At 46.0% G+C, this 19,203-nt stretch overlaps 1 protein-coding gene across 3 annotated transcripts in view; it reads right to left on the bottom strand.

Annotated features, from left to right (window-relative positions):
- XRCC1 (X-ray repair cross complementing 1) overlaps positions 1 to 19,203 on the bottom strand; it is a 1,655,904-nt gene that overhangs the window by 982,004 nt on the left and 654,697 nt on the right. For all 3 annotated transcript variants that reach the window (XM_044080346.1, XM_044080348.1, XM_044080347.1), the window contains one exon: positions 10,231 to 10,498. In XM_044080346.1, coding sequence (XP_043936281.1) covers positions 10,231 to 10,498 — 268 coding nt within the window. The remainder of the gene's footprint in view (positions 1 to 10,230; positions 10,499 to 19,203) is intronic.

Below are 19,203 nucleotides of genomic sequence, written 5' to 3'. Positions count from 1 at the left end.
ACTCTTTTGCTTAGCAGTTTTTCTATTTCTAAGGCTGAATCCTCCCTCTGACTAAGTGGAACATTGGGGAGGTGATTTCTTTGTTTGGGAGTTTCTAAAAAGGGAATGTAGTATCCTCTGGATATGATCCTTAGCATCCATTTGTGATGTCCTCCCAGGCTGCTAGGTGCAGGGAGAAGCGCCCCTTGTCTCCCTCCAGAGGAAGGCAGCTGGGCAACCGTTCAGGAGTGCTGGAAGGGTCGATCCAAGAAAGTTTCTCATGACCCTTAGTTTTGCACACCCCTTTGGCCATGTGTGCAGTGTCTTCCATTATAGTTGTTTCTCCCTCTGTCCCTGGGGGAAAAAATCTCCCTGCGCATTCTGAAAATGACCCTGAGACTTATGAAACCATGCCGTTTTACTCCCATGCTGGTTCTTAGAAAAGGACCTTTGTGGGGTAGAAAAATGGATCCCAATGGCAGACAAGGTCTTTCCATCCTATTTGCTGCGGGAGAATGTGTCATGAACCGTAGGCCCAAATAAGGTGGAGCCATCAAAGGGGGCATTGATAAAAGACTGTTTGAAAGGCTCTGCAAAGTCACAAAGCCTCACCCAGGCATGGTGCCATATGGCAATGCCGACACAGGATGCCCCTGAGGTACCCTCTGCAGTGCGAGTTATCAGCCTCATGGACGCATTAGCCAGTGATTGGAGAATGGCCAGTCTGGAGGAAAAAGTCATCTGTTCCTCTGCAGATATGGACCCAGGGGACGAGCTAGAAAGTTCTTTCACCAAATCCCTTTGTAGCCTCATAAAATGTGATAGGTAGTTCAATGCCCTCAAGTTAAACGTGGGAAGAGGCATAAAGTCTTTTCCCAAATCTGTCCAACACTCGCGATTCTCTGTTGGGGGGATGGACAGAAGAGCTCTCCTTTGGAAGCTCCTTTTTGGTAGCTGCTGCAACAACCATAGCATCTACTGAGATATCCTAGGTCCAAAAAGTCCTGTCTGAAGGAACTCAAAATTTTGTCCGCCCGCTTGGGGATCAACTCTACTGTATCCGGCTCCTTCAATGCCGTAGTCAACACTAGCTCGATAAGGGGGTCGGCAGGAGAAGACAACCAGGTGGTAGATGGGCTGGATCTGAAAGCCTCTCACAGCATCAATTCCTCCAGGGAAGGGTTTTGGGCAGACCAGCCACCTCTCTAGCGTAGGATTTCTAGAATGTTTCCAAAGGAGACCTCATCAGATGGAGACCTGGGGACCCTTTTCCTTCCTCTAAATCTGTGTCTGTGGTAAGGGATTCCTTGGGCGAATCCATGTGCCTCCTCTTACACAACCTCTTCTGGGGGACCTTCTTGGTGGAACACTCTGGAAGGTGTCTGAAGACTCTCGGGGATCCGCAGACGGAGACTGTGGAGGCTTTCCAGGCCTTGCTGTCCACGTGCAGACTCGAGGCCTCACACACCAGACCGGATCGGGGAAGTTCTAAGGAGGTGTGAACTGAGGCTCTTCCGAAGCAGAAGGGCTCCAACCCTCTGAAAGCAGTTCGCTCGGGGCCTAAGCCACCAAAGCAGATGCCTCGGGGGGGGGGGGGGCTCCTGCTCTGAAGGGGGATTCAGGACTGAGCTGTCAAAGGCCGACGTCCTGAAGGGGAGACAGCTCTGATAAGTTCGGAGTTGCTGTCAACATACCCCCCCCCCCCGGGAGCTGGCTTTGAAGCTACGGTTCCGAGACGCACTTGGGACAGTCCAGTATGAGGCAAGTATGGGGCCAAAACAGACATCAGGATAGCCATGGAAGTAGCACTCAGCCCCAAAGTCACAGAGAATGATGGGGCGGAGGACAGGGGATAGGACTTGAGGACCCTGGATCAGAGTGGGTTGGTTCCGAAAACTCTTGAAGCCTTCTTGGGTAGCTCTGAGGAGGACCTCAAAGGTGAGCGCTTCCTGCTCCCCCGGGCTTCCCTGGACTTTCTGGAGGGGAGTTTAGCCCCCAAAGTAGAAGGGGATGCCCAAAAAGGAAGACGGAGGGAGCAAGCCCTTGAATATAAGCTCGATCCTCCTATCTGCCAGAGCCCTAGGTTGGAACCCCTTGCACACCTCACAGTGGAAGTCTAGATGTATAGGCCTCAAAGGCAGTAAACGCACTCTGTGTGGGCATCAGACAGTGGGATCTTATGTCCACAGGAAGTGCATTTCTTGAAACCCAGTGGTTTCTAGTCAGTCACAGAGAAAGGAAAGAAAAGGAGAATAGGCAGAGAATTTTTTTTTTTATTATTATTAAGAAAGACAGGAAAGGGATTGTGGCATGAGAAATCCAATTAAACAGCAAAGAAAAGCAGAAGAAAACAACTAGCAGAAAGATACATAAGTAGAAGAAGATAGTATGTAGATAGTATAAACAACTTTTAAATGTAACACTCACACACAAAAAATTAACAGAGAAGCATCCAGCCCGGGAACCTCACTGTTGAACAAACACGAGGCAAACGAAATCTGAGGTAGTGTGGGAGAGTAGGGCATTATGGGTAGAAGGGAGGATCTCAAGTCTGGAATCTTAAGTTTAGAGAGTGGCCGGTCAGAACCGAGACCCACAGGTTGATGTAAATGAAGATGACATCACCAGATAAATAACCTGCAGCTGGCATACTTAAGTCACAAAAATTAAGATAAGTAAACAAATAGTGCAATAATGACAATTTTCAAGTTAAAAATTGTGTGTGATAAAAAATAAAGTCAAAATGTCTGGATGAACAGTTCAACAGCACAGCTTACTATGGTACCAGAGACACAACATTAAGTCAGGGTAAGAACAGGCTAATCAAGTCATACTAGTAGTGACAATACATACTGAAATGGGCAATCTAAAATAGCAAAACTGCACAACATTTCCAGGTGGCCCTGACACTAATGACTTACAGTTGTTTAACGTTTCAGAGCAGGGAGACAACTTGCAAAATCTGACATTCCTGGCATACAGAAAAGACTATTCTATTGCTTTTTGAGCTCAGCACAGGCATCAGCAAGTAAGATGTAAGAAAGCCTTGAGGTGATGAGTACTACTAGAGCACGTTTTTGCACATTAACGGTGCAGCGGTAGCGTTGGCGCCTCACAGCAAGAGGTTCTTCCGTTCGATTCTCGGCTGGAGCGCCTTCTGTGTGGAGTCTGCATGTCCTCCCCGCGGTCGAGTGGTGTTCAAAAGACATGCGTGGATGGGCATGCCTTCATTGAAGGTTGGGCGTCGAACTGGCACCTCGGCACAGTAAAAATCTACTGCCAATCATTAGCGGACCGGAGTTCTTCTGTGGCGACCCCTAACTGGGAAAAGCCTAAAGAAGAAGAAAGTACAGTTTTGTACCTACCATAAATGTAGATGTCCGATAGATATGCAACTGCAGTCCTAACATATGTGCTGTCCTGCCTCAGGCAGCCCTTCGGTCGGCCGGATTCCAAAGTCTGCGTCCGGCGTCGGCTGATGTCGCCTCCTCCCCGACGTCAGAGCGGCTGGGGTATAAAAGCATCAGCCAATGCCATCTTCTTCAGTGTTTCTTGCCCCAGATGCCAGGTGCCCTCCAAGGAAGGCTAAATTTAGTGAATGGATAAAAAATTCCAGACATGCAAAACAGTAATAAACAGATACACCATAACAGATATCCCCAGCTAATATGAAAAGGGGGGAGTGGACCCTAAAAAAGAGAATTACAGAGGGGTAGGAGGGAGGGAAAACCTGACTGCAGTTGCATATCTATCGGACATCTACATTTATGGTAGGTACAAAACTGTACTATGTCCTTCAAGAATGCAACTGTAGTCCTAACATATGGGTTGAATACCATAGCCAAGCTGGGGGTGGTAGGATCTAAGATAAGGATGGTGTAGCTAAAATGCCCTGCAGGACTGCAGAAGCAAAGCCTGCTCGGGATCTGGAAGATAAAGGCAGGTTGTAATGTTTGGAAAATGTATGCAAGGAGCTCCATGTAGCAGCTTCTAGAATGTCCTTTGTAGCCACCCCTCTTAGAAAAGCTGTGGAGGTGGCTGTCGCTCTGGTGGAGTGTGGCCTGATATTGGCTGGCACACCTTTTCCATGGAAAGAGTAGCAGAATCTGATGCAGTTTCCAATCCATTTTGAAATTGTTTGATGGAAATTGCCTTTCCTTGTACTCCAGCAGCATAAGCTACAAATAACTGGTCAGACTTTCTGTTGGCCTTTGTTCTGTCCAAGTAGTAGCGCAATTGCCTGTGTATGTCCAAAAGGTGCAGCAGCTTTTCTCCTTTATTTTGAGGATTGGGAAAGAAAGTAGGCAGGTGAATTGCTTGATTTAGAGAAACCCTGGATATCACTTTTGGCATGAATGAAGGATTGGTCCTTAAAGAGACTCTGTCCTAATGGAAAATGAGAAATGGAGGTACTGCCATGAGGGCTTGTATTTCCGAAACTCTTCTTGCTGAAGTAATTGCCAACAGGAAAACTGTTTTCCAGGAGAGAAATTGCAATTCTGAAGATGCTGCTGGCTCAAAAGGAGGAAGAGTTAATTTTTCCAAGACGAAGTTGAGGTCCCAAGCAGGCACTGGTGGTCTTCTTGGAGGTTTAATATTCTTTATCCCTCTTAGAAACTGTCTCAGCAAAGGATGTGAAAACACAGGTGGATCACAGTTGTATTTTGCTGAAATTGCTGAAGCGTGTATTTTTATGGAAGAATATGAAAGGCCATTGTGAAGCATTTCTGCCAAGTATTCTAGTATCTGTGGGATGCTCATTACTGATGCATCCTGACCCTTGCTGGCATTCCAGATGTTGAATCTCTTCCATTTGGCTGAATAAGTTTTTCTGGTGGAAGGTCTGCGTGCTTCCAGTAAGATCTCTTGAACTTTTTTGGAGAGAGAGATATGGGGAGAAGTCATGGAACTCTCCAAGCTGTCAGTTGAAATGTTTGCAGGTTGGGATGAACAGTCCTGTAATTGTGCTGAGTTATAAGCAGAGGCCATTGAGGCAGGTGCCATGGCTTGGTGCGAGTTATGCTCCTTAGTAATGGATACCAGTGCTGTCTTGGCCAGTCTGGAGCTATCAAAATGCCTTTCGGTTGTTCTGCTTTGATCTTCAGTAATACCTTGGTCATTAATGGTAGAGGTGGAAATGCATAGATTGTTAGAGAATTCCAGCTAAAGGAGAGAGCATCCATTCTCCAGGCTTGAGGATGGTGTGTCCTTGAGCAGAACTTCTTCAGATGATGATTGAGGTGTGAGGCAAATAGATCTATGTCCGGCCTTCCCCATGCATGAGTTATTTGTGAAAAAATGTCTGGATGCAACATCCATTCGTGCAGGTCCATAATGTTTCTGCTTAGACTGTCCGCTAGAACATTGTCCTTGCCTGGGACAAACTGGGATTGCAACTGTATGTTCAGTTTCAGGGACTTTTCCCAAAGAGTCACTGTTAGTCTGCAGAGGGGGTAAGAATGGGTACCTCCTTGCTTGTTTATGTACCACATAACAGTGGTGTTGTCTGTCTTTATTAGCAGATGGCCTTGCTGAAGAAATTTTCCGAAGGCCTCGACTGCATGAATCACTGCCAACATCTCTTTTTGATTGATGTGAAGATGCAATTCTCGGGGTGTCCATTGCCCTTGAATGCATCTGCCCTCCATGTGCGTCCCCCATCCATGATCTGAGGTGTCTGATGTAATGGTTTGGCTTGCTTGAGGTTTGTTGAAAGACATGCCTTTGTTTAGCTGGCTTGCTTGTGCCCACCACAAAAATTCCTTTTGTAGACATGGAATGAGTGGAATAATTGCTTCCAAGTTGTGGCTGTGCTGAGACCATAAACTTTTTAGGTACCATTGTAGTTTTCTCATGTGTAGTCTTGCCAGTGGAATCAGAAGAATGCAAGATGCCATGAAACCCAGGGCCTGCAGGATTTTCCTTGCAGTCATCTGGGTGTGCTTTGCTAGGCTTTTGAAGTAATCTGTTAATTGTTCTTATTTTTCTTCTGTGAAGAAAGCCATTTGTGAGTTTGTGTCCAGTTTGGCTCCTAGAAAAATTATTTGTTGGGATGGCAGTAGTCTTGATTTTTGAATGTTGACTGTGTATCCCAAAGCCTGTAGTAAGTGAATGACATAGTCCAAGTGTCTTATCAAGGCTTGCTTGCTGTCCGCTTGTATAAGACAGTCGTCCAGGTAAGGATATATTTGTATCCCCTGAAGTCTGCAATGTGCAATTACTGATGCCAGGCATTTCGTGAATACTCTGGGCGCAGTAGATAAGCCAAAAGGCAATGCTGAGAATTGATAATGCTCTGACCCTGCAAGAAATCTGAGGTATCTTCTGCAGCTGTGTCTGATTGGGACATGCAGGTATGCCTCCTTGAGGTCCAGAGTAACCAGCCAAGACTCCTTGCCCAGCATGGGAAGAAGTTGCTGTAACGTCAGCATTTTGAATTTTGGCACAATGAGAAAAGTGTTTAGAGCGGACAAGTCCAGTATAGGCCTCCATTGTTTTTCTTTTCTTGGAACAAGGAATAGTCTTGAGTAGAATCCCTGGCCTTGTTCCTGAGGAGGAACCTTTTCTATTGCTTTGATCTGTAGAAGCTTTGAAACTTGTATGAGTGCCTCTGCCCTTTGATTTTGTGGCAGGTTTGGCATGCCTTGTCTTGGTGGTAAGGTATGGAAGTGGAACCTGTAACCCTTGTCTATTATGTCCAAAATCTATTTGTCCTTTGTAAAAACGTGCCAGTTTTTTGAAAATATAGATAACTTTCCGCCTAAAGGTGCTTCTCTCTAAGCCTTGGTCGGCGGTGTCAAAGTCAAGTCATTGTGATTGTCCCTGAGGAGCAGTAGAAGTTCCTGCGCCACATCTCTGATGAGTTGGTTGCCATTGGCGGCCCCTGTAGGAGCCTCGGTATTGCCCTCTACCTCGAGCACGCCTGTTTTTTCCCCTTTGGAACTTGTCAGTGTCTGGAAAGGACCAATTCTTCGAAGGCCAATTCCTACTGAACCTTGGTGGCTGAACCTGGAGGAAATCTTTGACTGTTTGTACTGATTTAGCCTTCTCCTCAATTGATTTCAACACACCCTGTGCATTAGCACCAGATAGCTTGTCTTTTTCCAGAGGTGCATCTAGAAGCTTTACTTTAACATGATCTGGTAATGTCGGTTCTTCTAACCAAGCATGTCTACGTATGACGGCCCCTGTCATAGCTGCCCTACATGAAGCTTCCAATGCATCATAACCGCACTGAAGAAAATGATTGCTAACCTGCTGAGAATTATGAAGCAAATCCTGCAAGGCCTTTCTATCTAAAGGCTCAGGAGAGGTTAACTTTTTCTGCAAATCATCCATCAAGAAATCCTGATACTGAAACATATGAAAAAGGCAGTTAAGTGCCCTCATAGCAAGGGTGGATGAGGTCTAAACTTTTTTACCCCACCTCTCCAGGGACCTAGATTCCCTGTCTGCAGGCAAAGGATTTTTGGCCGTGGAAGTGGCCACTCCTTTGGGCCCCTGAGAAATAGTTTCTAGATCAACAGAGTGGGCCTTAAAAAGATGTTTATGAATTTCAAGAACCCTGTAATATCTGTCTGGCTTGACAGGAGCAGGAGGGAGAGAATCAGGAGAAGTACTGGAGTCTGCGAACACATCATCCAATACATCTAACACTCGGGGTATAGCTAAAGGCCTGTGCTGGGGTAACTTAAGGAAGGTCCAAAGCCTTTTCCTGGAGTCGGAGAAATCCTGGCCCTGCCACTGAAAATGTACTCTCATGGAATGGAGAATTTCCCCGAAAGAAATATCCTCAGGAGGAGAGGCAGAGGGAATGGATTCATCAGCATCAGAATCCTCGTAGGCCGGGAAGGATTCTTCCTGGGAGTCTGAAAGGCCTGACTCACCAGAGGCTTCATCTGAGGAAAGGGCATCTGCCTGCTCAACCCTAGGCCTTTTGCTTGAAGGCGGCTGAGAACCTCTGTCTGGATGAGCCTGAGAGCCCCTAATTAAAGAAATTAGATGAGCAGCTAAAGTCATGATCTGTTTATCAGAAGTGGGACCCTGTGAAAAAGATTTAGGAGGGTGCGACTTAGCCTGGCTGGCAGCCTTAGCACATGTGTAGGCCTTGATAGACATAAACACAGGAGGCCTAGCTGCCCCACGTGCTGGAGTAACTTTGTCCACCGGTATGGTGTCAGGCAAATCTTGGGCTTCGGTTTCAGGAGGAAAATCAACAACCGGCACCGGGGAAGCCTCCGGGACCGAAGTGTGCGGTAAAGCGGTGTCGTCGGCCTGGAGCGGTAGAATTACCACCTCCGGAGACCAATGCACTCGCGGTAGGCTTAAACGTGGTGTCGGTGGAAGTCGCGGGCCGTGAATGTTGGTCCCGGTCCTTCCGTTTTTTGGAAATATGTGCTGTCAGTTGTTCCGACGGCATGATATAGGAGTAATTTTCCCCAAAAAAGTCTTCAGCAAATTCTGCCCGGCGCCTAAGTGTGCGCTTATTAAAGCAAGCACAGGCAGCACAGGCCGAGACGTCGTGGTCTGGGCCGAGGCAGGGAAGGCAGTAAGAATGGAAGTCCTTATGAGGTATTTGTTTACAACAAGACAAGCAATTATTAACTTTTGCAGTTTTATCTGACATCGGCTGAGGCAAGAAAAGGTTCCCCAACGGGGTACTTAGCTTTTTGATGACTTCGGATCTGAAAACACAGGAGCTGGCCGACCGGCACTTGCGAACTGCTTCGGCTTCGGGCACCGCGCGGCAAGAAAGACTGAAGAAGATGGCGTCGGTTGATGCTTTTATACCCCAGCCGTTCTGACGTCAGGGAGGAGGTGACATCAGCCGACGCCGGACCCAGACTTTGGAATCTGGCCGACCGAAGGGCTGCCTGAGGCAGGACAACCCATATGTTAGGACTGCAGTTGCATTCTTGAAAGACATCAACAGCTTGCTCTAAGCATATATTCCTAGTAACAGTTATTTGTATGACATCAAAATTTGCTTTGGTATAAAACTTATCACTGTGATGACACAAAGAGAACTGTAAAAATGCAATCTCAGACAAGCAATCAGGGCAAAAATGGGTCTAATGATCAGTGATTTGGTTACATACAGCTGGTTCTACTTACAAAACAAAGAGTACAAAAGACAAAAATTGGTAAAGTAAAATTAAAAATAATTATTAATTGTTAACTACCAAATGGTAGTAGCAGCACTATTACAGCAGATGTAACTTTGACTCAGGTAAAAACATGACATGTCAAAACTAGACAGAACAAGCAAAGCATATAATTGGACTAAACAGGATACACCTACTGTACAATAATCTAGACTGCTCTGCAACTTCATTTACCTCATCATCAAAAAAAGCTTAGCAGTAAGGGCCAGCCATGTTAAAAGGGAAGAATACAGAAGTCAATCCCTACAGAAGCCTGCTTCCACAAATTACATCTTCTAGACAAAAAACAGAAAGCAACAAAAATCATGCACAAATGAGGGTGCTTTGGGACTAATCAGTGGTATACCACTAGTGTCCTTGGATATTTTCTTTAACATACGAGCTGTACTGCAGCAGAATGGGGTTCACTGCTATCAGCTCTGCTAGTGTGTCCAGGTAACTAGAGTTTTATTACCTGCACAGACCGCTGCAGGGGCTAGCACTGGGAGGAAGGAATGACAAGGCTAAGCCTGCCTTCTCTCTCTCCACAGAGATCAGGGGACATGCCAGTGTAACCACATGCTATTCTAGGAAACTTTGAAGGAGACCAAGGTTCAGAGCAGCGGTGGTCAGGTAGGGCAGCACTCTTTATAATAGGCATTTACCTATAAATAAAAGCGCCAGTACATAAGGGGATAGTGCTACCACTCAAGCTTAGTGTGCATGTCTCTGGTCTTCTCTCTCCTACGCTTTTCACTTTGCCAGTATGAGGATTGGCTGCAGACCCTTTCCAGCAGGAATACAACTGGTTCACAGATGATTCATCAATGTAGGCGGACTATGGAAAGATGTTGTGCTACCACAAAAGAATGATGCCAGCCAAGTAAAAAGCTCTACACTTGCCAAAAAAAAAGCAGTAAAGCCAGAAGGTTTTTGCTCTAAAGAATAATCAGAAATAAGAAAATTAGCCTGACAGTACTGTAAAGACTTGCCTTAGGTTATCATTACATCATGAATAATAAATGGCAAAAAGCAAAATGTGCATTCTACAAAATTTTCATATCATAAAACCAATGTTTGATCAAAATGTAGACATAATTCAACATACATCAGATGAGTACTGTCTGGCGTCCAGTCTGGTCTATATTTAGCGCCCATTTCTAAAGCTTTGTCCCGTAGATCTCCACGGAATGGATTCTGGAACCCACTGAGAACAAAGAATGTTCCCTGCAAGATTTGTTGGAATTCAACTGGCTCTTGTTTGGATGCCTTCTTTTTCTTTAACTTTTTTTCAGGAACCGGAGCTTTACAAGAAAGGTTTGAATTTCTTGAAGTGGAAGCATCTGTTGAGCAACGTGTTGATGAAACAGACTCAGCTGTGAAAAAAGAAAGCATTGAAAGCTATACATCTGTTAAAAAAAAAAGAATAAAACCACAACTCCTCCAGTGTTACCCCATCACAGTATGCAGAAAACATGCACTGCACTGGATTCTAAATTATCTCGTTACATTACAAAGATGCTTCAAATTCACTTTTTTTTCTCAAGAGGAATATGACATTCTGGAATGAATAAATAGCAAAAAGATTATCGCATAGCTATTTAAGTAATTTTTTAACTTATCAGCAGTATATTTTAATCCACCTAGACATAACATGACAATTATTCAACAATATAACAAGAAAGCAGATATGGCTCAGCCAACTCCTGAGCAGAATCTGATAAACTTACGAAGGTGCCAGTAGCGTACTATAATTTGTTCAGTAGACTCTCTTCTTTCAATATCAAACTGTAATTTGATCAGTACAGACTATTTTCTACCAAAGTTGCCTCGCTTCTAAGTAAAGTATATTCTGCTCTATACATGTAAAAAATTTCTCCATATAGATTTTCTGATACTAACCACTAGTTCAGCATTATTTTTATGGCAAATGCAGCAAGGAGGAGGCGTAGAGGAATGTTCTAAAACTTCAAATCTACCTAAGTTTACTTAATAGGAAATACTAATGTACAATTACTAGCATAGTCAGAAAACATAGGAAAAGTCCTTCTAAAACAGATACTTGCAGTGACTTTGTTTTGAATCTACTTTAAAGTGGAACAGCTAGGGTGAGCACCACATACGGTGAAGAAATTATACAAGATCAAACTGAGAAATTTTCTGCTTCTCCTCCACCTCTTCCTAGGTTTGTAACCTCTACTATCAATGTAAAAATGGTATAGGTGTACATGTGTGTAGACACACAGGTACTAGGAAGATGAAAACATCTGTGTGTACAACTGTGTGAATTACTTCCAACTGCGATCTTTGACAAAGATATCATATGGACTATGTCATTCCAGATGAGTTCACTTACTTCATAAGCACATAATAACGGTCATACTCTTTTCTAACACTCTTATCCTCCTGTGCAGTCTAACATAGGCACTGAGTTGAAGATGCATTGGCAGGTGCCATTCATTGTCAGTGTTTCAGGAAAGACTGTCTATGAAAAAAGCACTGGGGCTGTGAGAGGCATAATTAACTGATATGCAAGGACCACAGATTCCAAGTACAATCTGAAACTGTGATATACATCCCATTTAACTCATTCCTTCCAGTACAGCTCGTTTGAGTGTGTACTTTTAACTCCTAGTGGGTGTGGCTTGAGTCTTAAAAAAATGTAATCGTCTACCCTGTATCCATTCTTATTAACAAATCAGTAACTGAACAACAAGCTCCTGCTGTATGGAAAACTTCCCATATCATCCCCTTAGATAAAAGAGGTACATCAACAGAATTGTTTAATTATTGTCCAATACCCATACTTTCTCTCATTGAAAATTCTAGAAAGAAGTGCACATACACAAATCATGTGCCATCTACTAACAAACTACTAATATTCAGCATGGTTTCCAACCTTACCACAGCACCACTAAAGCTCTGTTATCTTTCACTAATATTGTCAATGTTCATAGAAACAATGGAAAATTTGTCTTCCTCGATATTTCTGGAACTTTCAAAAGCATTTGACATGGTCTCACATGACAAACTAATTAATGCATTAACTGAACTAAATCTAAGCCCAGCTATCATTGCATGGTTCCAGGACTACATAACTAACCATCAAAAAGCCATGTAATGGCAGCAAGAGTTCTCTTGTCTTCTGCCTGTTACAATAGGGGTACCTCATGGATCAATCCTGGGTCCCCTACTGTTTTCTATATTTACTAACAAATGTCATACTCCAACACAGTATGCTTCTGTCATGCAGTATGCTGATGATTCTACACTGATATGCGCAGCATCATCTCAACAACTACACATAACAACACAAGATGCATTTTTATAGGTAGAGACATGGCTATCTAATTCCCAATGAATCCTAAATCCTAACAAAACTCAACTTACGATTTTTCAACCTACAAAACATACTTTGTCGCTCCCTAATTTCAATACTCTATCCTTAAACAATACTATCATCTCATCTGTGACCCACACAAAATTACTGGATGTAGTCATCCATAGTAACTTAAAATTTGATATTCATATTGCTCAAACAATAAAAAAGTACACAAAAAGCTCGACACCATTTGTAGAAACAAACAATATCTCATTAAAAATACAAAAGCAACTATCGCTCAAACACACCCCATCTCAACTCTTCTCTATGCCTCACCAATTCTCACTAACCTAAAGAAATCCAACTTACCCAAAGTACAATCATGTTATAACTTGCCACAGACTCACCATTTAGGACACACCACCGCACAGCACTCAGGAAACTTAACTGGCAAGAACTTCCCCGACTCCTACTCTACAACCAAACCAACTCTCCACAGCCCATACAATTCTACACTACACAGACAAGACCCCTTCCCTCCAAAATCTCCTACTTCCTTACTCGCCTGACCGAGATCTGTGCTCAAAAAATAAAACCCTATTGACTACAGTTAAAGCCAATAATTCTACTGGTGACCCCCCCCCCCCATTTTAACTATACAGCCAAAATCTGGAATAAACTCCCTTCTTACATGATTAACACTACTAACCCACTCCATTTTAAAAAGATATTCAAAGCATATCTATGTTAATCTTGGCTATGCTCATAAAATACCCCTGGATAAACAACAACCTTCCCCCAAAACACTCAAAATATTTTCCTTCTCTGTTTCCTGTGTTATAAAAACTAAATTAAAAATATATGTCCATCGCTCACCAATGAGCGAATCTCTACAATTTGCCATCTGAAATGTAACTATCATTTGTAATCTGAATGGATCCTCCTGCACTGTATCTGTATACCCTTATGATCTATAGTAACACTGCTCAGTAATGGTGAACAATGCTACATCTACTATTATTATTTTTTGTAAATGTTTACCAAAGTACTGCTTTATAGAGAGTAATTTGCTCCTATGTTTTCTTGTATGTAAATGTTCTGACTTTTTTTTTCCTTGGAGCTTTTCTACCCAGGTCTCCGCTGAAAAAGGACTTGTGTCCAGTCAGACTTTCCTGGTTATCAAATGTAAAATAAATGAATAAAACAAAATTAAGTTATCACCTTGCAGTTCAAACTTTTAGTTATGTACTTACCATAACTTTAGATGTTTGGGATCCATCTCGCCTACATTCTGTACTGATGGGTTCGGAGCCGATCCTCGGCTCCGACTCGGCACGCTATGCAATAGAGCGAAGTCTCTAATTGGCTGAGCTATTCTATATCCCAGGATGCACCACCACCAATTCCCCAGATCTTGTTTGTCCGGACACATGCACCCACACATGCACTGCTGATATAACACTGCCAGATGTTTCAAGATGAAACGGTCGAACTCGAGCCGTCCGGTCTCTTCTGATCTCCAAGGCAGGGGGGAGGAGGGTGGGTATTAGGAATGTAGGCGAGATGGATCCCAAACATCTAAAGTTATGGTAAGTACATAACTAAAAGATGTTATGTGATCCTATCTCGCCTACATTCTGTACTGATGGGACAGCGTCCCTAGCACCTGATTCCTGGGTGGCTCACTGGAAAACACTTCTGAGAACTGTGGAACCGAAGGAAGCTCGCCCCCGAGATGCCACATCCAATTTGTAATGAGAAATAAAGGTGTGAGGAGAGGACCAGGTAGCTGCAGCACAAATGTCACTAATGGCAAGCTTAGCATGAAATGCTGTTGAAGTAGCCATAGCCCTTGTAGAATGAGCTTTCACAGTGGTTGTAAGCTCTGTATTAGAAAGAAAATAAATATGACTGATACAGTCTCTGATCCACTTGGCAATAGTGACCTTCTTGACGGCTTTGCCCAATTTATTGTCTGAAAAAGACACAAACAACTGATCTGTTTTTCGTGTTTGGTGCGTCCTATCGAAGTAGAAACGCAATTGTCTGTGGACATCCAATGAATGGAAGATATATTCTGCTCTGTCTGAGTAATTGGGGAAGAAAACTGGAAGTTCCAAAGACTGTTGAAGACAGAAACTCGAACAAACTTTGGGAACAAAAGATGGATTAGGCCTAAGGGATACTCTATCCTTGTGAAAAACCAGGTACGGCAGGTTGACACATAGGGCTTGGAGTTCCGAAACTCTTCTGGCTGATGTAATTGCCACCAAAAAAGCGGTCTTCCAGGAAAGAAATTTCAAGTCAGAAGTTGCTGCCGGTTCAGGGGGAAGAGGTCAAGGCACCTAATACGAAATTGAGATCCCATGGTGGAGCAGGATGAGAAACTGGAGGACGTAGCAGCCCAGCACCTTTCATGAAGGCTTTACACAACTTATTGCTCATCAAAGGTGGGTCTATACTTGCATGAAAATTAGAAATAGCTGCTAATTGAACTTTAATGGTAGAGACTGAAGAACCTTGATTGAATAGGGAAGCTAAGAATTTCAAAACGTCCGCCACTGGGGCAGTAATGGGATCTAAACCTCGGAGTTGGGCCCAAATGGCGAATCTCTTCCATTTACTATTATACATTTTCTTAGTCGAATTCTTGTGGGCTGAGGACAAGATATGTATAACTTCTGAGTCTAAAACCTGGTTCCTGACTATAGTCGGAAGTGGAGGAGCCAAGCTGTTAACTTCAGTGAGTGAAGGGACTGGTGAAGCTGTCCCGACTGGTGGATCAAGAGATCTGGAACCTGGTCCAGGAACCATGGACCGTCCAGTGCGTATTTCTGAAGAAATGGCAGCCAGACTTGACGAGGCCAGTATGGGGCAACTAAAATCATCTTGCACTGCAAGTGAATCGCCTTCTGGATCACCCTGGGAAGAAGGGGAACCGGAGGAAAGGCGTACAGTAAGCCGGTGGGCCAAGCTTGGACTAGGGCGTCCTTGGGAAACCTCCCCAGACTCGGGGTAAGAGAAAAGAACCGTAGACATTTCGTGTTGAGGGGAGTTGCAAAGAGGTCGCAACAAGGAGTTCCCCATCTTCTGAAGATCTGAGAAGCTACTCTGTCGTTCAGAGACCACTCGTGCGGGGAGAGAATGGTTCTGCTCAGTCTGTCGGCTATCACATTGGATCTCCCCGGAATATGTGTTGCTACCAAGAAATGGTTGGTTGCAACAGCCCAATTCCATACTCTCATGGCCTCTCTGCAAAGAGGGTAGGACCTGGTCCCTCCCTGCTTGTTCAGGTACCAGACTACTGACATGTTGTCGGACTGAACGGCAATCATACCTTGGGGGAGGTAGCAGTGTAGTGCTTGAAGCGACAGAAGCACTGCCCTCATTTCCAGTATGTTGATGTGTAGGGAAGTCTCGCCGGGGTGCCACTTGCCTTGAACTGACCTGCCCAGGTAATGCCCCCCCCCCACCCCATCTGGGAGGCGTCCGTAGTCAAAGTGGCCACTGGAGGAGGAGGAACGAAAGGTCGCCCCTGATCCAGGTTGGACGAGGTAAGCCACCAATGGAGGTCCTGTTTGCACGTCTCCGTAATTATAATTTGGTGGCTGAGAGGAAGTTCCTGATACGACCACTGGACCGACAGGAGCCACTGGAGAATCCTCATGTGTAATCTTGCTAAGGGGACCAGGAGAACGGTAGCCGACATGGAACCCAACAGTTGTAGGACCATCCTTGCTGGGGCTCGGCGTTTGAGGAGCAATGCTCGGACTTGAGATTGTAACGTTTCTATTCTCTCTGTAGGAAGATAGACCCGCATTTGCCTTGAATCTATGTCTACCCCGATAAACCGTACAAGCTGAGATGGCAGCAACACAGACTTTGCCCAATTGAAGAAGGTGATTCCTAGGGAGGTTCCTAGAGATATAGTGGCTGCTAGGTTCTGTAATAGTAGATGTCTGGAGGTGGCAGTTAGGAGCCAGTAGTCTAGATACGGAAACACCTGGAATCCTAGACTCCTCAGGTGAGCAGTCACCACCGCCAAACATTTGGTGAACACCCTGGGGGCTGTGGTGAGACCAAAGGGCAGTGCGCAGAACTGGAAATGACTGTCTCCCAGGCTGAAGCGCAAATGTCTCCTGGACGCCTGATCTACCAGAATGTGATAATAGGCGTCCTTGAGATCTATGGAGCACATCCAAACACCTTTCTCCAGTAGCGGGAGAATGGATTGTAAGGTGACCATCCGGAACTTGGACTTCTTGACTGATCGATTCAGGTTGCTGAGATTCAAAATGGGCCTCAAGTCCCCAGTCTTTTTTGGCACTAAAAAGAATTTTGAGTAAGTCCTTAATCCGGTCTGGTCTACGGGGACCGGTTGGATGACTCCTTTTTGAAGCAGCTTTGAAATTTCGATGGCTGCAATATCCCGTTGACTTGGTGGGGGGGTCCGGGATTTTCCTGGATGGAGGGGGGTGTGTGAAAAGGGGATGACGTAACCTCCGGCGATGATTCAGAGCACCCATTGGTCCTGAGTGATACTCTCCCAGGCCTTTAGGTGCCTCGAAAAACGACCCCGACTGGCTCCGGAGCTGCACAGTCCGGCAATCCTTCAGGGATGCTGAGAGGTTGAAGAGCCACGAAAGGACTTGCGGTCTCCAGTGTTGCGGGGGCCTCTGCCGCCTCTGGGACGGCGTCTTCCGGAAAAATTTCCCCCTCCTCTGCCTCTAGAGGGGGGATCGTCCTGCTGTGAGGGGTAATTCTTCTGAGATTTACGGAACCACATTTTCCCTCCTCTTTTAGCCTTGGGATAAAGCCGAAAGGGAGAGGAAAACCGTGCTCCTACGGCAGTCAAGGTTTTACCCTCTTGCTCACAGCGGGACAAGGTGTCCTTTACCTTGGGTCCGAACAAAGAGGACCCATCAAAGGGAGCGTCGACAAAGGAAGACTTGAAGGCCTCCGCAAAATGACACAGGCAGAGCCAGGCTTGTCTCCGTAGAGCAACACCCATACCCGCCGCTCTACTCGCCCCCTCGGCTGCATACGAAATGAGCCTCATGGACGAGTTCGATATCGATGACAGGGTAGCCAACTGAGAGCTAACCGTCTGGGCTAACTGCTCAGGCAGGTTACCAGAGAGGGTATCTGAGAGTTCCTTGATCAGGTCCCTCTGAAGTCTAGTGAAGTGCGTGAGGTAATTCAGAGACCTTAATGTAAAGGCCGCTGAAGAAAGGGTGCGCTTCCGTGCGGACCATGCTCCTAGACTCCTTATTAGGGGGATGGACGGACGTCGAAGCCTCTGCCACATCTTGCTGGGTAGCAGATGCCACCACCATAACATCTACAGCCACACCCTTGGTGAGAAATTCCTTTTCCGGGGGCGCTGACAAAAATTTGTTAGGGCGAGCAGGCACCGGTTCCACAGAACCTGGATGTTCCCACGCCCTGAGAGAGATCAAATCCAGGAGCTCATCGAAGGGCGGAGACACCCAGGAGGCGGAGGGCTGAGCCCCGAAGGCCTTGAGGAACACCGACTCGTCAGAGGAAGGGGGTTTGGTCTGCCAGCCGCCTCGTTGCTTGAGGACTTCCAGGATGACCGCAAAGGAGACATCATCCGAGGACGACTTGGGGGACCCTTCCGCATCATCAAGATCGGTGTCGGAGGTGATAGACTCGTCAGGGGAGTCGACGTGCTTCCTCTTGCACTGTTTTTTTCTTGGGGGTTCCTCCGAAGACTCTTCAGAGGGACCTCCAGGAAGAGGGGGACCCCCAATGGGGGTGACCTCAGGCCCCAGGGCTCCGCTGTCTTGAGACAGGGGGACTACAAAGGACCCAGTCTCCATGCCTAGGGAAGGTGCCAGGGAGACGGTGGAGGTAGCCAAAGAAGATTTGGCCAAGGCACTCCTCATGGCTCTAAAGGCCGGACCCCCAGAATCCTGGGAAGCTCCGACCCCCAAAGCCATAACATCAGACGGCACTCCCGCAGCCGACGCACCGAGAGAGAGGCTCGGAACCGAAAACATCGGTCCCGAAGCGTCACCCCCGGGGCCGACCGAAGAGGTCCGTGTACCGAACTCCGACCCAAAGGCCAGAGTAGGAGTAAGGGTTGGAGCCGACCCGGACACCTCCATCAGCTCCACCAGCACCGACTCCAACGGTGCCGAGGCTGTTGGAGGAGGTACCAAGGCTAAAGGGTGGACCATCTGCTCCGAAGCCGACTGGGCTGGAGCCGAAACTAACTTTTTGAAGACTGGAGACTGAAACAGCCTTTGGAGCACCCTGTCAATGTCCGAATCTGACATCTTGGAAGATCGGGAGGAGATCGAACGGGTCCGACTAGACTTCTCCACCGGCTCCGAAGGACTGGGGGACCGGCTCCGAATTGTCTCGATCAAAATCGGTGTCGAAGGAGACTCCATTGTAATTTCCCTCGGTGCCGACGAGGACTTCGGCGCCGAAGGGGAAGAGTCTGAGCGAACAACCCTCATCGGCTCCGAAATCAGCAGAGCCGATGAAGGTGATCCGCCTCTCGAAGCACCAGCCATCGGCTCCGAAGCCAGAGGAGTCGAGGCTGGAGGCATCGAGGCAGACGGTTCCGCCCTCGGCTCCGAAGTCCGTGGAGCCGATGGAGAAGCCTACCTAGATTTCTTAGTGGTCGGTTCCGACGGGCTGGTCGGAGCCGACGATTTCTTTTTCTAAGAGGAAGATAAGGCCTCTTCAAAAGTAGGCTTAATAAGTCCTTTTAAAATCAATTTATTT

Source organism: Protopterus annectens, chromosome 8.part0, assembly GCF_019279795.1.
Source record: "Protopterus annectens isolate FY-2018-M chromosome 8.part0, PAN1.0, whole genome shotgun sequence".
Classification (NCBI taxonomy): domain Eukaryota; kingdom Metazoa; phylum Chordata; order Ceratodontiformes; family Protopteridae; genus Protopterus; species Protopterus annectens.
The sequence above is the reverse complement of the archived record's forward strand: the minus strand, read 5'-3'. Positions and strand labels throughout refer to the sequence as shown.